The following is a 19,497-nucleotide window of genomic DNA, read 5'->3' as shown; positions in this document are numbered from 1 at the left end:
TTTCTGCTGTAAGGACTTTCTTGTGGACGAAAAGTATCTCGAGAACAGCAGCTCCATGGAGAGATTTCCTAAGGCACGTCCAATTGATTACAAATCCTGAAGGGTGTACACAAAATCTCGTTTTAAAATTATTTGACATTTTAGATTAGTATTGGAATAATATGGTCTAAAGTCGCGCAGAAGCCTCTCGGCAAACACAGGTGACAACCAAGCGAGCCACAGGCTTTCTTTAATGTCTTTGTTATTGTTTTGTGTCTAATTTCCCCCCTATTTTACCTGTCAGCCAACCAGAGTTCAGTCTCTCACAGTGGGCGTGCCTTACCATATCCAATCATATTTCAATTTTTGGCTTCATTTAGGATGCGCCAAACGTGGTTTTGAACGCAGTGTGTCTGTACTGTTCCGCGCTTTAGTTACATGTCCTATTTGTTCAATACATGCTCATAAAACATACTTTTAAGGCTAGTTTGGAGGTGCGGAACATCGTTGTCTTGAAAGCGAGAATAAATCTATGGTTTAACTTGAAAAGTTGGAATAATAATGAAGCAATTGCGCGGGAACTAGTTGTTGTGGCGGCAGAACAACATAGTGCGCCAGGACTCGGTGACGTTTGTGGCGCCAGAAATCAAGAAGAGGAAATATTAGGCAGTTTGGGGAGAAGTAACAAAAGCGGACTCAGAATAGGGCGATGGGGGTTATAAGAAGAACGTCCGCCGAAGGGCTCGATTCGAGCTCGGAGTTTTTATCACTACGATCGCTTCGATCGAATCGAAGGGTTTTGGAGGAAAATGGGAGCAACGGTGGCAGCGCTGTGACACCCAGGGCGCTGCGAGCTGCTAGGAGAAGTCAAGAAGAGTGCGAGCCTGATACCCGACGTACCAATGTGAGTCCCTGAAACTACCGTGTGTGATGTTTGAGTGGGTTATGTAAAACCGCTGCATGCTAGGTTTCAGTGGATTATGATTTTTAACTTAACATTCTGCCCCTTCTTTCAGTTTACCCGTCTGTATAGATGTTCCGGATAATTTGTGTATGTGAATATCACAAATTGTATTATTTGTTCAGTCTTTATTTTAATATTGAATTTAGTATTTTACTCTGGTTTAATTTTTTTCTTCTCTTTATTTTATCGATTGCTTTGTCTGTCCTGTATTTATCTGATCTAGTGTTATATGCAGAATATATTTGTATCCAATGTTACATATATTCTGCCGTTTTTTCTGCGACTCTGTGAAGCCTTGAACATGGAAAAGGCGCTAAATACATAAAATGTATAATTATTATTATTTTTATAACGAAATCAACCGCGGTTGGCACGGACTGGTATTTGTCGTCCTGGTAGATGGTGTGATTTTGTGAAGTTCACGCGGGCTCAGCGACTTGATATTTGAAGTATTATCTTTGGCTGCATCGGTAGTTTTTTAGGGCTTGCATAGTTGCTGCTGTGTGTTTAGTCACCAATTGCTAAGTCCAGAAAAGCTTAAGTTACTGGAACAAAGTGCATTAGTAATCGCGCGCGTTTTGAATACGTTGAAAACTCATCGTTTGATATTTCTTTCTTATATTCCACCATGTTAATGTACGCAGAACGAGGTGGCCCTGCCAAGAGACAAAAGCTGATACATTCTAATTTTCACTCCAGTCAAAAGAAATTCTGAAATTCAAATCACCCTAAAAGTGCGCCAAGTCCAGGGATCACAGCTCGAAGCAGCTACTGCGCAGAAGGGGGGGCATGGCCTACGTGTCCCATAAGGGGCGTGGCTTCGGACAGACCGGCGTTTAGTGGGCGTTCCTTAGACCATAGTCGCCTTGGGGGAGAGCGGTCTTTAATGTAAAGCTGCGTGTCATCAAAGCTAGGATCGGGTGTCATAGGCATAGAAAACTGCTGTTTCTCACGCTTTTATTTATAAGATTTTGTTTGATTAAGGTCTGCTGAATGATTCCTCCTTTTTACATCTGTTTAGACTCCCACTGGGACAAAGCAGAATTCAAACCTGTTGCGCTGCAAGTCCATTACAGGGCACATTTGAACACACTCAGAACTAGAGCGGCGGTTTAGAGACCCTTCTGACTTAGTCATTTGTTTGTGTATGTTATATAGCTTTATGTCAAAAGTGTCATACTCAGATCTTGGAGGGTCCTGGTTTTCATTCCAGCCCATTTCCTAATTATTAACCATTTACTGCTGCTAATTTAACAGATTTTATTGTCCTTGATTGTAAATAAGGGGGCGCTTTTTTCTTAACCAGCAGCCAAACAATAAAAGATATACAATTCAAGTCAACAGATTACCGGCAAAGTTAGGGGGCCTCAAACAGTTCTGGAGAGCCACCATTTTAACTCGAAACCGTTTTACCCGTTCTTACATTCTATGGCTCTAAATGCTTCCACTCTTCCTCACCTGTCATTTCCAAAGCTGCTTTTTTTTCTGAGATCATACAAATAATTTGCAGAGCAATATTTTTTATGACTTTTTTCTTTTTAAACATTTTATTGAGACAGATAATTTATGAAAGACACTGGTGCAAATGGGATCCAAATTAGTCTGGTTGCCTGTTATCTTGCTTTGCATCTCACTTCTGTTTGGCTGCTGGACAAACAAGAAAAAAAGACAATTGAAATGCAAGTTAGTGAAAATTCAGGCAAAACAGTTTGTTACATTAGCATTAGCAACTGGTTACTTATGAAGAAAGTGACTGGAATGAAAAGCTGCAGCTAGAGTTTGACAGCCCAAGTTTATGGAGTCATTATTGTCTGGTTTAATGTTGACATAACATGTTTCCATATTTAGTGATAATATTAATTTATCTTGAAAATCTTTGTTTTCCACTTTACAAACCAGCCTGAAAATATCTTTTGAAGTTGTAACCCTACTGAATGGGCCACTAAATCCTTCATTTGGACACAATTCCGTTCAGGACACTTTTACTAAGGCCTCTAAAGAAAAATCAGTTTACAGTAACTAAAACTTCATTCTTGTATTTTCTGCACCTAAATTTAAACAACAGCTGCAAGGTGACTTCAGTCCACCTTGTACTAAGTATTGTGACTGAAAACCACAGTCTTATTACACATGAAAAACAATACCCTTAAAGTTACTGAAAGTGTGTGCTACCCCTGTTTATCAGTATATATTCCTGTCTCCTTTTCTCTTCACTTTGTACACCTTGGACTATAAATATAGCACAAGGTCATGTCACTGGCTGAAATTCTCATATGATTCTGCAGTAATCGGATGTGTTGATTAGGTGGATAAGGCAGATGAGAGAAGTCAAATGGGGAACTTTATTTCTTGGTGCAGAAAGGATGGTCTGCAACTTAATATCAGCAAAACCAAGAAAGTAGTGACTGACTTTTGCTTCACTAAAGACATTGTACACCTGATCACTTATCTGGGAGTGGATGTGAAGATGGTGATCTGCTACGAGTACTTAATGGGAGCCCACATCAATGATGGGCTGGATTGGTCCTCTAACACACAGAAACCTATATAAGAAAGGTCAGACTTTTATTTCTTAGGAGACTGAGCTCCTGGATAGTGACATCCTTTACATGTTTTAAAACTCTGATGGCCAGTGTGATTTTCTATACAGTGGTGTGGTGTGCTGGGTCGGTAATATTACTTACTAAGGCAGGCACAGTTATGGGATGCTCTTTTGAACCTCTGAAGGTAGTAGCAAAGGAGAGAAGGAAAATAAAACTGAGTATCATTATGAATAATGCTGTCCATCCTCTCTGTGACACATTAAGACCTTTCAGTCAATTAATTATTCATACTTACAGCATTAAACTTTTATTTTTCCTCACAGTTAATGTGACTGCTATTTTTGACTGCTCTTTTTATCTTTAGCCGTGTGAGAAGTTTTATTTCCTTTTAGTCAGTCTGATGTGTATTTGAGAGTTGGTTTTTTTTTTTGTTTTTCAAAATGTTGTATTATTTTTTTATTTGTTTATTGTGCTTCTGTAAAATGATAAATTTCCCCCTAGGTCAAATAATGCATGTATCTATGTATAGTCTGAGATTTTTCAGGTAACAAAGACACAAGTTTCAAATTAATGTTGTTTTATAACTGGCATCAGAGAGTGGTGATGTGTTGCATGTTGATTAGTGCATGCAAGTAAGAATTTGATTGAATTCTGACCACGTGACAAAAATGACCTATAACACAGATGTCATCATATCTTGGATTTAAACTTTAAGACCTGAGGCCCATCAAGTAGAAACCTTTTCTGATGGTCTGCCAACTCATTCATTCATCCTGGTATTTTGCTTTGTTTTAATGCTTTAAATTTCAATACAAGTCTTATTTGTATTTACCGATAAAGGGCTACAGAGTGTGGAGAATGAGGCATTAGAGCACAAACACTAACATTATGTGACCATGAGCAAGTCACTTCACCTGCTTGTGATCCAACTGGAATAACAAAAATCATATAACCAATTGTATATTTAAATGTTGTAAGTCGTCTTGGATAAAGGCATTAGTTAAATAATAAAAATATAAATAGGTCACTGGAGCTGCTTTCTCTTGAACTTGCTATATATAATTTTCCAGACGTTAAAACTTTCCTACATCAGATCAGTTCCTGCTTTTTTCTGTTATTCCTAGTGACTCGGTTTTGTTGATGGTCATTGCAAATTACAATATTTCAATTGTAGTACTAGGGTGTTGTACCGTGATAGCCATTATGAATGTAGAGAAAAGCCAAGCAAAATGACACCTTTTATTGGCTAACTAAAAAGATTACAATATGCCAGCTTTCAAGGCAACTCAGGCCCCTTCTTTAGGCAAGTGGTAGGGGCAGGCCAATATAAAACAACAAGAGGAAAAATTTAATATTAAGACCGGACGCCATTTTAAAATCAAAATTTCGGCCCCAGTCTACTATTTTAGGTTTAGGGCCCTGGGTAGAGGCAAGCCCCATCCCCACGAACCTTAAGGTATCTTGCCTGAAGAAGGGGCCTGAGTTGCCTCGAAAGCTTGCATATTGTAATCTTTTTAGTTAGCCAATAAAAGGTGTCATTTTGCTTGGCTTTTCTCAATATTTCAATTGAAAAGAATAATCAGTAGGAATAATGTGAAATTAGACTATTTTATGAATGTGTTGAGAGAGGAAATGCAGGTGGTGAGTGTCACAGAGCAAGATGCAGAGGACAGGAAGATATGGAAAGAGATTATCTGCTGTGGTGACCTCTGTCGGGAGCAGCTGAAAGAAGAAGATGATGATGATGATTAATCATCATTAAATGTTTGTGATTTTTGTTTGTTTTTCACTCGAGTACAGGATTTCCTTTTATGATTTTCGTTAGTTGTGTGTAGCCCCCCCCCCCTTTAAAGTCCACAGATGTTAATGTAGTTGTAAAGCAGTACTTGAAGTGAATATAGACCAGTGCTGTTAACCTATCTTATGTGTAGCATTGATGTATTAATGTGAAGAGTGAGAAGTGCGGAACAGTTGCTTAGAGCGTGTGGCACAACTTCAATTCAGGCAACCCAAACTAAAAGTGACTCTGGAGTGTTGCGCAATTTAAGTGATGTGATTGAAGATTAGGGGTGCTTAGCCCCTGCCTTAGGGTTTTTCAGTGCCAAGAAGTCAAAGCGTTTTTTGAAATTTTGGGGATTTTTATTTCTGGTGTTGGGGGCAGGGTGGGGTTTGGGGTGTTTGCCATCACCCATGATATTGATATATCAAAATGTCCTTTCTTAGTGGATGCTTCATGCCCTATTTGTACCATCCTGTCAAATTTTAGCAATTAAACAATGCAGGAAATATATAGATTTTTTTTCTTGATAAGCGTGTATGCTATTATTAACTAAATGTAAATAAAAATGAGTGCATATAGTATATAAAGAGACAAAGAGTTAATTAATACAAGAGTATTTTATAGCAGGTTGTATCAAAAATTGTTTAAAACTGTATACTTGTAGAGCATTTAGTTTTTAGGCAGTTAAAGTTCAGACGATGTGCTCCCTAGGTTGACTGGGGATGTCATGGGTAGTTCCTCTCCTGGGTGGTTTTCTGCTTTGTGATCATTGCCCTGTTGGGTTAGGATCAAGCCCTCTGTGACCCTAAATTAGATGCTCCTGGGTTGATAATATAATTTCATGTTTTGATCATGACTATATGTCTTTATCTTCGTCACTTCTATCACTTTTATTTTTTTTTAGGGTTGCATGTCCATCAGGGATGAAGAGGACTTTGGTAGACATTACTTGAGGAGTAGAAGGCCACTGGTGGAAAAGCAGAATGTGTCAACTGACTCAAATGACAAAAGCTTGGCCATGTCAAAGCAAGAAAGCTTGGAGCCGAAGCAGTTTACCAGGTGAATTGATAATCAATTAATGAACTGAAGTAAAGAATACAGCTTTGTTTTCTAGTGATCAAGAAGCTTGATTTATAACCTCAGAGGACTGTAAGTCTACTGGAGATATTTACAAGTCAATTAACTTGACTGTCCTGACTGACTCTATTGTATTATAAAGTGCATTGAGTTTGTCTTTCTAATAAAACACACAGGTCTTTTTATTTGTGTATTTGTTTTTCTTATGATGTTTTTTTCTACTTCTGAGGCAATGAGCTGTACGAATTGTGCAAGGCAGTTTGGTAGAAGTACCAAATTTTGGTTGCAAAACTTGATGTCTCAGCATTTTGTTCTCTTCAGGGTTATCAATAGTATTAAAATGCGTATAAGTTACTTTCAGCAAATAACAAACTGACACATAAATCGTTTTTGTTTTGTTTTTTTATAGGAAATCTGCCAGACTGCAAGCAGGTGCACAGAATGGGGTTGCTACAAAAGGTGAGCACAGAAATACAATTGGAAGTGGAGATCCTTTTTATGCTCTACTTAAGCTGTGTAGTTACTGTGATGTTTTATTTTTAATTCAGAACAAAAATTCTGATTGTTTTGACTTTGACACAGTATATGTATTTATTAAATGGAAAAAAAATCAATTGAAGTTACATTAAGATTATGTATTTTAACACACTGTAATATGATAAAGTCAGGAGCATTTAAAGTTTAAAGAAATTCAGCTGTAAGTTGATGTGTGTATACTAAAAAAGCATATTAAAAAATTGCCATCCTACATTACAGTTCAGCTATGAAAAAGTCAAAATTAAAAAAGTTAATTTTTAGAGTTTTTTCTCATTCAGTTTATTTTTGTAAAACACTCTTCACTGGGTGCAGGCACAGAGTGCTGTGACATGTTCTTAGGTAAGATGGAAGTAAAGATTTTACAAATAACTAAGTATATTTATTGACATAAATGTAAACCATAACTAAGTTATTTTTACAAATAACTAAGAAATTAATTAAGATACATGTAAACCAACAGTATCTGTCTGTTAATTAAGTGTTGAACTATTGCCATGGTGCGGTGGGCTGGTGCCCTGCCTGGATTTGTTCCTGCCTGTGTTGGCTGGGATTGGCTCCAGCAGACCCCTGTGACCCTGTGTTAGGATAGAGCGGGTTGGACAGTGACTGACAGACTATGGCCATGGTATCTCCTTTTGGTAAATCTTTGCTGATTTTTGGTGGATAACAGCAAAAAGGCCACCTCACCACTTATTTATACTTAGCTTTTGGGATAATAAGCAAAACACTAAATATTAGAGAATCTAAGGTTACAACTGGAAATTGTAAGTAGGCAGACTCTACAAAAAATAGGAAGGAGCAAAATTATTTAGAGCTTTATATACCATTGATAGTATTTTAAAATCATTTCTAAAAGACACTGGTAACCAATGTAAAAATATTTAAACTAAGATCCTTGCTGCTGCATTTCGGACTAATGGCAACTGATTAATGTTTTTATTATGTAGTCCTGTTAGGAGTGCAGTACAGTCAACTTAAAAACAAAACAGTAAATTTCTCTGCATCTTGCAATGTTATAAGAGGTCTTGAGCCCAAGGGCTCTAGGGCAAGGGACTCCATGATCAGGTGCTGAAACCCATTGCAGAAGCTATCTGCATGGGAATTATAAGCAGACCAAGAACATGTCTAACCATGCAAAAATAGGTGTGCAACTTCATGAAGGCTGGATAGCTTCCTTGAGTAAGAAGCCATAGTGAGTCCTGGCAACTGTTCAAGATTGGCAGCTCACTGTCAGTTTGAAGTAGAGGCTGGTATTTCCTTGGTGCATCACCCCATCTTCCATGAACCAGACCTCCTCCCCATCTCTAAAACAACTACGAACATTATTATTTTGGAGCTGACAGTCCTATGGGAGGACTGACCACAGAAGGCCCATGAGAGAAATAATATAATATAAATTCACTCTATAAAGTATTCTGTATACTTTGCATCACCAGTGAGTGGAGGAAAAAAGCCATAAATAACATTTCAGAGGCAGCAGAAAAGTCCTTTGGATCTGGAGAGGTGGGCCATGGGGGCAGGCAAGTGTCACCTGAGCACAAGCCATGGCCTCATTAAGCATGGCTGGGTTGCCTGGGAGAGGGTGACTGCTAGTGAAAGGCCCGAAGCGCCCGATGACACCAGGTAACATCACTGATAACATGGCTGGGAGCATTGAGAGATGTATCTTCATATAACTTTTGCAATGTACATTAAATGAAAAAATACAGTCCTATTAATACAACATATATAACAATCAAAAAGCAGACACTGTATTGGTTACTGCAACTTAGTAGGGCCTGATTTTTTTTTTTTTTACATTATCTTCTAGACAAGTGTTGTGCGACGAGTGTGGATTCAGTTTACCATTAGAGGTGTTGGTGACTATATATGAAATCATTTCAAGGACCTTTCAGGAAATATTGAGACTAACTTTGGATCTTGGCCTGCTCACCGTGTTTGTGGAATTTGCACATTTCCCCTTGTCTGCATTGTTTTTTTTTTTTTTCTGCTGTTACTTCGTTTTACTCCCACATCTCAAAGATTAGCATGTTGGATTAATTGGCAATTTTAAACTGGTTTTAGTGTTCTGTGGTAGAATGGCACCCCATCAAACGTCATTTCCTGTCTTACTCTGCCTGAGGCTACCAGGATAGGCTTCGGCATCCTGTAATGATTAAACAGTATAAGTGGGTCCACTACATGCATCTAAAAATTTATGTGTACTTTGTTTATTTTTTGACTCTTCAACAGAGGCTCCTCCTATTGAGCCTTCATCCTCTGCAGCAGTGAAAGACCGACAGCCAGAAGAAGAAGGAGACAACAACGTTAGACGCAGCTGCAGAGTTCGTAGATACCGATACAACACTTTAAATCAGTCTGTCCTATATGATCGCCTCATCACTAAGTAAGGATATTTAAATTGCTGCCTCCCTGTTTCAATAATCCTTTAATGGGTGGTTATAGGCATTTATCCAGCAGGTTCAACACTTTCACAGTCTGCTCTAATTAATCATTGGCTTATTATCTACAGTTGGATATTGCTGAAAGTTGTTGAATGACCGCTTCTGATTCAGGGAGTGGAACTTTTATTAACCTTAAAGTATCTTTTAAAAATTCTTATTTTTGGGGTCTTTATAAGTCACAAGCAAACACTTACTTTACATACTTTTTAAACTTTTTAATCCAGTTTTTAGTGAATTATTATTAATTTTTTTCTTCAAAATTACAGTGAATATAGAATATATTTACCCCCATAGTTTTTAAATCCTATATCCTATTACATGTTATATGTTATATCCTATTACAATATGGAATCTTACTTTTTTCTCCAAAAATGAACATGGAAAGTTATGGAACAGCAAAATTAAACAATCTATGGGTATATAAAAATGATTTGGAAGGCAAAACTAATTTAGATTGTCCACTCCCATCCAAAGTTGTTTATTTCTTGACTTGCACCAGGTGTTATTGGAGCAGGCTTGTATCACCACATGACCTCACGGTGGAGAAAGAAGGTTTGGAAAGTCATCTTGAGCCAATATATGTTCTCTCTGAGACCTTTGGGAGATCTTAAGCTCATAAGCATTATCAAAAAGTTTTCATTGGTTTAAATATCTGCTTTGAAAAAAAATGCTCTTAAGTGGGATGAGGACAACCAGTGAAGATTAATTTAGTCTAAGATGTGGGCTTTGACTAGGCAACACTAGAACTTTGACTTTGTGTTTTGTAGTAACTAGTGATGACAGAAATGGAACATTTGAGAGATCAAATCAACTGAAACAAATCATTCAAGAAAAGATTTGATCTTTCAGAATGTTTGAAACATCATTTCACAGTTACATCCAGTGGCAGAACGTAAGAAATAAATGTTGCTTTGAAGCCAACACATTTTCTTGATTTATACTGCCTGATGATGTTGTATTAAGTATATATCTCTATATTTGGGTGGCACGGTGGCGCAGTGGTAGCGCTGCTGCCTCGCAGTTAGGAGACCCGGGTTCGCTTCCCGGGTCCACCCTGCGTGGAGTTTGCATGTTCTCCCCGTGTCTGTGTGGGTTTCCTCCGGGCGCTCCGGTTTCCTCCCACAGTCCAAAGACATGCAGGTTAGGTGGATTAGCGATTCTAAATTGGCCCTAGTGTGTGCTTGGTGTGTGGGTGTGTTTGTGTGTGTCCTGTGGTGGGTTGGCACCCTGCCCAGGATTGGTTCCTGCCTTGTGCCCTGTGTTGGCTGGGATTGGCTCCGGCAGACCCCCGTGACCCTGTGTTCGGATTCAGCGGGTTAGAAAATGGATCTCTATATTTGTACACATCTTTATCTATCTGTACATATCTACATCATACCGTAGATAAAAGAGAAAGATGTATCAAAGAACTTTTTATTCCTGAGCTTTTGACACCTGTCTGGGATCTTTTTCAGACGACAAATTATCAGACATTGGGGGAAAGCAGCATATCATGTGGAAGGAGGTGTGAGTCTTTGATGGCATAGTTTCATTAGCTTTGAGTTGGGCTTAAGCAGAATTCGGGGAGATGTGGATGTTATTCAGGTTCTCATCTATGAATCTTGCCACCAATAAAAATCTCACTAAACTCCTTTCCTTTTGTCCTAACTCGAGCTGCGTTCCAATGAAAGTTATGTCTGGATGAGTCAATGTGGCCGAACACTATTGATTTTGGGTCTTTTCTCTTCATAGCATTTAGATGGTCATAGATATGTGAGCCCAGTTTCTTAGAACTCTTTAAAAATGCCTAAGTGATATGAATGATGGACCTAACAGTGCATTATAGATCTCGGAGTCACAAAGAGAAAATAGTTGGTTCACGTAAACAGACTATTGGAATAACGGCTCTGCACAAGACACTCGGGAGATTAAGACAAGACTTTGCAATAACAGTCTTTTATGTTGTTGCAAATTGGGTCCGGTCAGGTAGCATCCAGTTAAAAGTACATGGAAGTAAAATGTAATTTTGTTACCATGTAATTTTGTGACTTTTAGACTACTTAAGTGTTGTTTTGTGGTTAATATTCTGAAGGAAGGTCATTAGCTTTCATTTAATCATTCATTGTTAAAAGGACAGCTGGAGCTTTTTGGAATAGGTATTGATGTATTTAATGAAGCTTTACTCAGCATAGTCGCATGATAACACGAACTTCAGAACAGTGTTTTAAAACCAAAGTATTGCAATGGTTTCAGAGTGTTTCAAATCAAATTTCAAATTTGCCATCACTAGTAGTCCCCCCGGAATGGTTTTGACCAGGGGTGCCCAACTCCAGTCCTGGAGGGCCGCAGTGGCTGCAGGTTTTCATTCTAACCCTTTTCTTAATTAGTGATCTGTTTGTGCTGCTAATTAACTTCTTTTGAATTCATTTTAATTGACTTTGTTTTTTTAAGATTTGTTTCCCTGAATTTCTTCATCGTTCCTCTGATTTGCTTCATTTCTTCCTTCAATGGCACCCAAACAGAAGTGAAATGTGGAATGTGGGAGCCAACAGAAGACCAACTAAGTCAGGGCCTCAAACTCCAGCCAATTTCACTCCAACCAGTTGCTTAATGAGGTGGCGAGTCTCATCGTTAATTAAACTCGTTCTTTAATTGTGTGGCTTGTTGCGGCTCTCATTGTGCAATAGCAGACATGTCCGAAATTGTGTATTTTCTCTTTCTAAGAGCAGATCAGCATTCCTGAGACCTTCACCTTTCTTTATTTTCAGATATTGTATGATGGTCGCAAGTTGCTGGTCCTGTTTTGGCTCATTTTGTATCTCATTATTGTTTGGCTGCTAATTAAGGAAAAAGAAACAATTGAGGGGTCTGAGTCTGAGCAAGTCAAATAAAATGAATTCAAAAGAAGTTAATTAGCAGCAAAAACAGGTCACTAATTAAGAAAAGGGTGAGAATGAAAACCTGCGGCCCTCCAGGACTGGAGTTGGGCACCCCTGGTTTTGACTATATGAACTGGGTTGTTGACTGGGTAGTGTGAAATATACCACGTGTTATGCAGACCTCATCCATTTTGCCATGTATCTATGTAAGTCTTTGAAGTCTTAAAGCAGGAATTCTTCCCATGTCATTATGCTGACAATACAATTCTTCATGTTAAGGGTGGTATACTCAATTTTTCCCAATAAAGAGGTTAACATTCCGGCTGAAGTCAGGAACGTGGAAATTTCCATAAATAAGTATGTTCAGTTTGAACTCCTGTGTAGTACCATCTCTGTATCTATGTTCAACAATTATTCTAATCATGTGATTTCTAAGGACATATGGTTGTGTCAGAGAACTATTTATATATGCCATAGCAAAGGGAGTAGAGGGATACTTAAGCTTAAGTAATCAGTTCAGCAAATACTTTCTTAAGACACCATAAAAATGTGTGAATTGTTTTAATAGATGAACCAAAGCTGCCTATTGCAATGCCCCAGCATATTCCAGTTGCATTAAATTCATAAATTGGATTTACCACACTTACCTTCACATGTTTAGCCATGTTATTGTTATTAGCATTTTTCTTTCATGTCAAAGGTGAGGTCCTCCCATAACTTATTTCTAATTGACATTTTTACACCAGTTGTTGACTTGAAGACTTTTTCAAACATACTTTCTGATTATTATGATATCGGTCCATAAATTCAGGCAGGTAAAAACTGATGTATTATCTGATCTGTGGACGTCCAGTTCCTGGTCTAACTCTGCATTTATTACTTCATTTCCAGTACTGCAGAGGCTGTTTTACAGAAAATGGATGATATGAAGAAAATGCGTCGTCGAATGAAAAACTTCGATAACCTGCATGATACAGAAGAAGAAGTATGTATCTCTTGTCTGGCTAATGCCATTTTTACAGCTTAAAAATTACAAATGATAAAACTCGCTTATCCTAATTTTATCATTCTCATCTCAGGAAAATATTGATTTGTATTCTGAAAGAAAGAGAAAGAGAGGAGCTGTAACCATGGATGAAGAAACTACAGATAACCAAGATGAAGATGGCAACGGAGGTTTGTGTCCAGTGCTCCTTGTGTTTTGAAATTGTTTTAAATTTTTCTTTGTGTCGACTCCCAGATGGGGGTTTTACATTAGTTCCAGTTCCTTCAGTGCTTTTAACACTTGTGCCCCATTTAGACAGGGTTAGTTTTATACCAGGAGCTTAGTCAAAGAAATTATTACCAAAGTACCTTTGTAATTTTAGTCCTCTGAATTGCTTATGTCCATAACTTTTCACAGACCGTGCATTCACATCTCTGCAAAGATTACTGAGCCTTTTACCTTTTATAAATCTATATATAAAAGTCAATGTGTGTGTGTGTATGTATGTACAGTATGTTCCAGCATCACTTCTGAACTGCTGATGCAATTTTCATGAAACTTGGTACACATGTTTCTCATTGGTCGACTAAAAATACTGTAGTGTGAAATCAACCCTAACCCACCCCCTTCTCTTGATCTTGTGGTCTTGTATGCATGTTATCATCCAGTTGACACTCGGAACGACCACCAGAGGGCGAACTGGAGGTGACTGCCAGCATTCTTATTGTCTGAGCACCACTGCGCCCATGTTGCTTTTGAAATTAACTAGAGTTGGCCAGTTCTGAGCGTCAACTGGATGTTAAAATACATACAAGACCTCAAGACAAGCACATTAGTGAGTCTTATTTGTTTGTTAATTTATTTTTATTTTTAAAGTTTTGTTTTTTTAATTATATTTTTTAGAAACAAAAAAAAAAAAAAACTGTTTTCCTCCCGGGCAACGCTGAGTATTTCACTAGTAGTCCATAAAAAACAACCCCAGGTTGAACTAGGCATGTGCGAATCAGCATGTCAGTAAAATTCTTTGAGTAGTTTGGTGTTTTGTCGTGATAGGGTACTAGGTGACCCTATTCTTCCCTTTATACTCTTTATTTTGTAGACCTTAACAAAGTGCCTCTAATCCCATATTCTTACCACACTGTCAGTTACAGTAGTTCAGCACTTTTCCTCTTCCTTGTATATCTGTAACCCCCAGGCAATTAGAGAAAGTAAAAGAACAGGCAGGAAAAATAGTTACACATTTATTTATGTACAGTGCATCCGGAAAGTATTCACAGCGCATCACTTTTTCCACATTTTGTTATGTTACAGCCTTATTCCAAAATGGATTAAATTCATTTTTTTCCTCAGAATTCTACACACAACACCCCATAATGACAATGTGAAAAAAGTTTACTTGAGGTTTTTGCAAATTTATGAAAAATAAAAAAACTGAGAAATCACATGTACATAAGTATTCACAGCCTTTGCTCAATACTTTGTCGATGACCTTTGGCAGCAATTACAGCCTCAAGTCTTTTTGAATATGATGCCACAAGCTTGGCACACCTATCCTTGGCCAGTTTCGCCCATTCCTCTTTGCAGCACCTCTCAAGCTCCATCAGGTTGGATGGGAAGCATCGGTGCACAGCCATTTTAAGATCTCTCCAGAGATGTTCAATCGGATTCAAGTCTGGGCTCTGGCTGGGCCACTCAAGGACATTCACAGAGTTGTCCTGAAGCCACTCCTTTGATATCTTGGCTGTGTGCTTAGGGTCATTTGTCCTGCTGAAAGATGAACCGTCGCCCCAGTCTGAGGTCAAGAGCGCTCTGGAGCAGGTTTTCATCCAGGATGTCTCTGTATATTGCTGCAGTCATCTTTCCTTTTATCCTGACTAGTCTCCCAGTCCCTGCCGCTGAAAAACATCCCCACAGCATGATGCTGCCACCACCATGCTTCACTGTAGGGAAGGTATTGGCCTGGTGATGAGCGGTGCCTGGTTTCCTCCAAACGTGACGCCTGTCATTCACACCAAAGAGCTCAATCTTTGTCTCATCAGACCAGAGAACTTTCTTTCTCATTGTCTGAGAGTCCTTCAGGTGCCTTTTGGCAAACTCCAGGCGGGCTGCCATGTGCCTTTTACTAAGGAGTGGCTTCCGTGTGGCCACTCTACCATACAGGCCTGATTGGTGGATTGCTGCAGGTATGGTTGTCCTTCTGGAAGGTTCTCCTCTCTACACAGAGGACCTCTGGAGCTCTGACAGAGTGACCATCGGGTTCTTGGTCACCTCCCTGACTAAGGCCCTTCTCCCCCGATCGCTCAGTTTGGATGGCCGGCCAGCTCTAGGAAGAGTCCTGGTGATTTCGAACTTCTTCCACTTACAGATGATGGAGGCCACTGTGCTCATTGGGTCCTTCAAAGCAGCAGAAATTTTTCTGTAACCTTACCCAGATTTGTGCCTCGAGACAATCCTGTCTCAGAGGTCTACAGACAATTCCTTTGACTTCATGCTTGGTTTGTGCTCTGACATGAACTGTCAACTGTGGGACCTTATATAGACAGGTGTGTGCCTTTCCAAATCATGTCCAGTCAACTGAATTTACCACAGGTGGACTCCAATTGAGCTGCAGAAACATCTCAAGGATGATCAGGGGAAACAGGATGCACCTGAGCTCAATTTTGAGTTTCATGGCAAAGGCTGTGAATACTTATGTACATGTGATTTCTCAATTTTTTTATTTTTGATAAATTTGCAAAAACCTCAAGTAAACTTTTTTCACGTTGTCATTATGGGGTGTTGTGTGTAGAATTCTGAAGAAAAAAACTAATTTAATCCATTTTGGAATAAGGCTGTAACACAACAAAATGTGGAAAAAGTGATGCGCTGTGAATAGTTTCCAGATGCACTGTATTTTAGGTAATATGCATAAATTATAAGGAAGCAGAGTACAATGAGTGTTGGTTAGAAACCAATACATTTTGATAGTGCTTAATATGTAGTTTTAGGAGGCAACTAAACTTGTAGGTACACTAAGTTCTTAGTGGTTAGCTCATTTCTGGTCAGCTCTGCTCAGATCATCATTTTGGCCTGCTTTCTTCAGGTCATCATCTGGTCTGCTCTCTTTAGAATGGAAAATGACAGATTGAGCATGCCTTTACATGCTTCCTTCTTAATGTGTCTGTAGCTCCACACACACACACACGTACACACACACCCCTCCTGGACACTTCCTGGGTCATTTGCCAATGAAACAGCTTTGCCACAGCCCCATCCCCAGGTTAGCTGCTTTATTGCACCTATAGGGGTGTAGTATTCACCATTTAAATATTTCAGGCAGATTCAACCCTACTAAGTCCAACATTTTCTTCTACTTTTAAACAAAAAAGTAATAAGGGATGTAATTAGGTCATAAAGCTATCTCTCTCTGGTTGTTCTTATCAGTGAAGTTCTGGGGGTCGCAAATACTGGTTCATCCAGCTTCCTTGCACTTTACAATTAGTTAGACAATTGTTTGAATGTGTATGTTGTCGGACATTAATAATACAAAAATATTATGAGCCCATATGCTAGATATGAGTTTGTTTTATGCACATTAGACTGATCCTTGTTTTATACAAGATGCATTGTCAAGAACCCAGTTTATATTTGGTTGAATTATTGTGCTTAAGGGCAGCCTAGTGGTTCAGTGATCAGCACTGGTTTCTCGTAGAACTAGTGTTCTAGGCTTGAAGCTTATGTCTGCTTCCTCCCTGTGTGGGTATATCACATTCTTTGAATTTCCCCATAATTTCCTCTCCATGTGTTTTGATTTTCTTTCCACATTCCAAAGATATGTAAATTAGTTATACTGGCTGAGCGTCACTCTAGTTTTGAGTGGGCCATGTGATGTGCTGATGCTCCATCCATGGTTGATTCCTGCCTTGTGTCTAATGCTACTGAGAGAGGTTTTGTCCCACCAAACCACCATGCCCTTCTTGACCATGAGATTATGTTAAGTAGTGCTGAGTGTGTGGTGTAAAGTATGTTATGTATGTTTTAGTATTATCTGTAACTGTCCACTGTTGTCCTTTTCATAAAAACAACCATAAAGGCATTCTATGCATTTGCTTATTTACTGTAATTAAAATGGACTTCTTAGTTTTTGAACTCGTTATATCATATGAATACTTTATCATTACAATTGTTGATAGCACAATTTAAAGAAGAGTGTAAAGGCTTAAACAAAATTATTTATATTTGTATTTGCAGAGTTTTCAGGCGATGATCAAGAAGATGAAGAAGATAATCAGAAGCGTTATGATTTTAGAAAACGAAAAGCTATGGTGCGCTACCAGGCACCACTGGATGGTAAGCTGGCTAATATAACAGTTTGTTCATTTTTCCATTGTGATCCTGGAAGACTATTCCTTTACTTGAGTTTGATTCAGATTACGGTGGAACCTCGGGTCATGACCGTAATTCGTTTCATAACTCTGGTCGCAACCCGATTTGGTCGTGACCCGAAGTAATTTCCCCCATAGGATTGTATGTAAATACAATTAATCCGTTCCGGACCGTACGAGCTGTATGTAAATTTTTTTTTTTTTAAAGATTTTTAAGCACAAAAATAGTTAATTATACCATAGAATGAACAGTGTAAATAGTAAACTAAATGTAAAAGCATTGAATAACACTGAGAAAACCTTGCACAGAGAAACTAACATTGCAAGAGTTCACGCTACAGCCTTACGAACCGCTCCCTGTAAACACTTTTTTTAATGAGTTTTAAGCACAGGGAAAAAAATTAACATTTGAAAAATCCGTAATTTATACAAAAACTAACCATAAACAACCAAGAAAACTAACCTTGCATGAGTCGAGTTCTGGCATGAAGGAAGTGTGGAGGAACTGGGTGGAGAGGAGATTACAGTTTTGAGGTAAAGTCCCTCTGCGCGATGCACGTCTGACCGAGAACAATGTACTGTACAGGGAGAGACTGAACACATGCTTAATTCACCGGCGTGTACGAACCAGAAGGGAAACGAAATAGAGCACAAAGAGTTCACAGCGAATGCACAGGGAGAGACTGAACACATGTGGAAATCATTGACACGTACGAACCGGAAGGGAAACTGGCTTGTTCGTCACCCGAGTGTGTGGTCATGAACAGATGCAAAAGTTTGGCGAACTTTTTGGTCATAACCCGATTTGTACGTGTTCAGGGACATTCGTGACCCGAGGTTCCACTGTATGTACATTGTAGAGAGGCGAGCAGAGTTTGTGTGAAGCCCTTTTTATAAACTTGTCTTTGCTTCCAAGTACTTTTAAAGTGATATTGATTGTGTGGAAATGTTTTGCTAATTCGGGTCAAGACTAATTTTAAAATAAAATGTTTTCCCAACAGTTTGCTTCAGAAAAGGAAAATGGTCCTAACTGGCTCAAAAATCTCAGAGTGATAAAAATTTGATATTACTCTTAATGAGTTGGCAGTAATAGCGTTTTATCAATTCTCCTAATTTAGGAAACCACACCTAACTTCACCAGGATTTAGCAGGGCTTGTGAAGTGCCCTAATTCTCTAGGAGCTATAGAAGATGCTGTTCATGCAGAGACCGGCACACATATCCTAGAAAAGGCAGAGTGTTTTGGAAACGCTAAGCAACAATGAACTTGTGTAAATATACTGGTTTGAGATGGAATAATATTTGTAATACTGTATATATTGTAGATCACATGATCGCTCCATCTATGCAAATAAGCCATGCACTGTAGGCTGAAAGGAAAGTGTTGGTGACATTACATTTTTTGGACACAGGGGAAATGTTATTTTTCAATAGCGATGGTTTGGGAATATCATAACCAACAATTTTACACAATTAGGACATGAGAAGCAGTCATGAAGTGTCTTACTTCTACTACCGGTAAGGAGTAGGAGGCTACATTTGAGAATGAATGATGTCAAGATTTTATGGCACCCTGAGATGAAAAATTGACACTCACGATGTTTTTTAGTTTTCTGATATTAAAGCTAATGCTTCATCTCATGACAATATTGATAATAATAATAATATTAGGAGAAGAAGAAGGAAAACATAATAATGTAGGATATTGTGCACATAATTATTGTCACATCACAGCAACATCAAGAATAATACTGTAACAAACACTGAGATAGAAAAACTAAGATACACACAGAGTAAAGCCCAATAGTGGGCATGTTTATTTAACAATGAATAACCCACAGCCATACTTTCAGAAGAAGCACCTTCTCGCTGTTATGGCCACAGGAAGTGCCCCTAAAGTAACAAAGTTACTTAAACTAGCCATGACCATTCTGGCACTGATCCCAATGTTGTGTTCACTCTCTATT

At 38.6% G+C, this 19,497-nt stretch overlaps 1 protein-coding gene across 1 annotated transcript in view; it reads left to right on the top strand.

Annotated features, from left to right (window-relative positions):
- Positions 1 to 388: 388 nt before the first annotated feature.
- Positions 389 to 19,497, top strand: part of LOC114663470 (ATPase family AAA domain-containing protein 2-like) — a 66,904-nt gene continuing 47,795 nt past the window's right edge. Inside the window, exons 1-7 of the mRNA XM_028817220.2 lie at positions 389 to 883; positions 6,171 to 6,325; positions 6,753 to 6,802; positions 9,113 to 9,266; positions 13,074 to 13,167; positions 13,262 to 13,358; positions 17,398 to 17,496. Coding sequence (XP_028673053.2) covers positions 689 to 883; positions 6,171 to 6,325; positions 6,753 to 6,802; positions 9,113 to 9,266; positions 13,074 to 13,167; positions 13,262 to 13,358; positions 17,398 to 17,496 — 844 coding nt within the window. The 5' untranslated portion in view covers positions 389 to 688. The remainder of the gene's footprint in view (positions 884 to 6,170; positions 6,326 to 6,752; positions 6,803 to 9,112; positions 9,267 to 13,073; positions 13,168 to 13,261; positions 13,359 to 17,397; positions 17,497 to 19,497) is intronic.

This window comes from Erpetoichthys calabaricus, chromosome 13 (assembly GCF_900747795.2).
Source record: "Erpetoichthys calabaricus chromosome 13, fErpCal1.3, whole genome shotgun sequence".
NCBI classification, from domain to species: Eukaryota; Metazoa; Chordata; class Cladistia; order Polypteriformes; family Polypteridae; genus Erpetoichthys; species Erpetoichthys calabaricus.
Note: the sequence above shows the minus strand (reverse complement) of the source record. Positions and strands in the feature narration are given on the sequence as shown.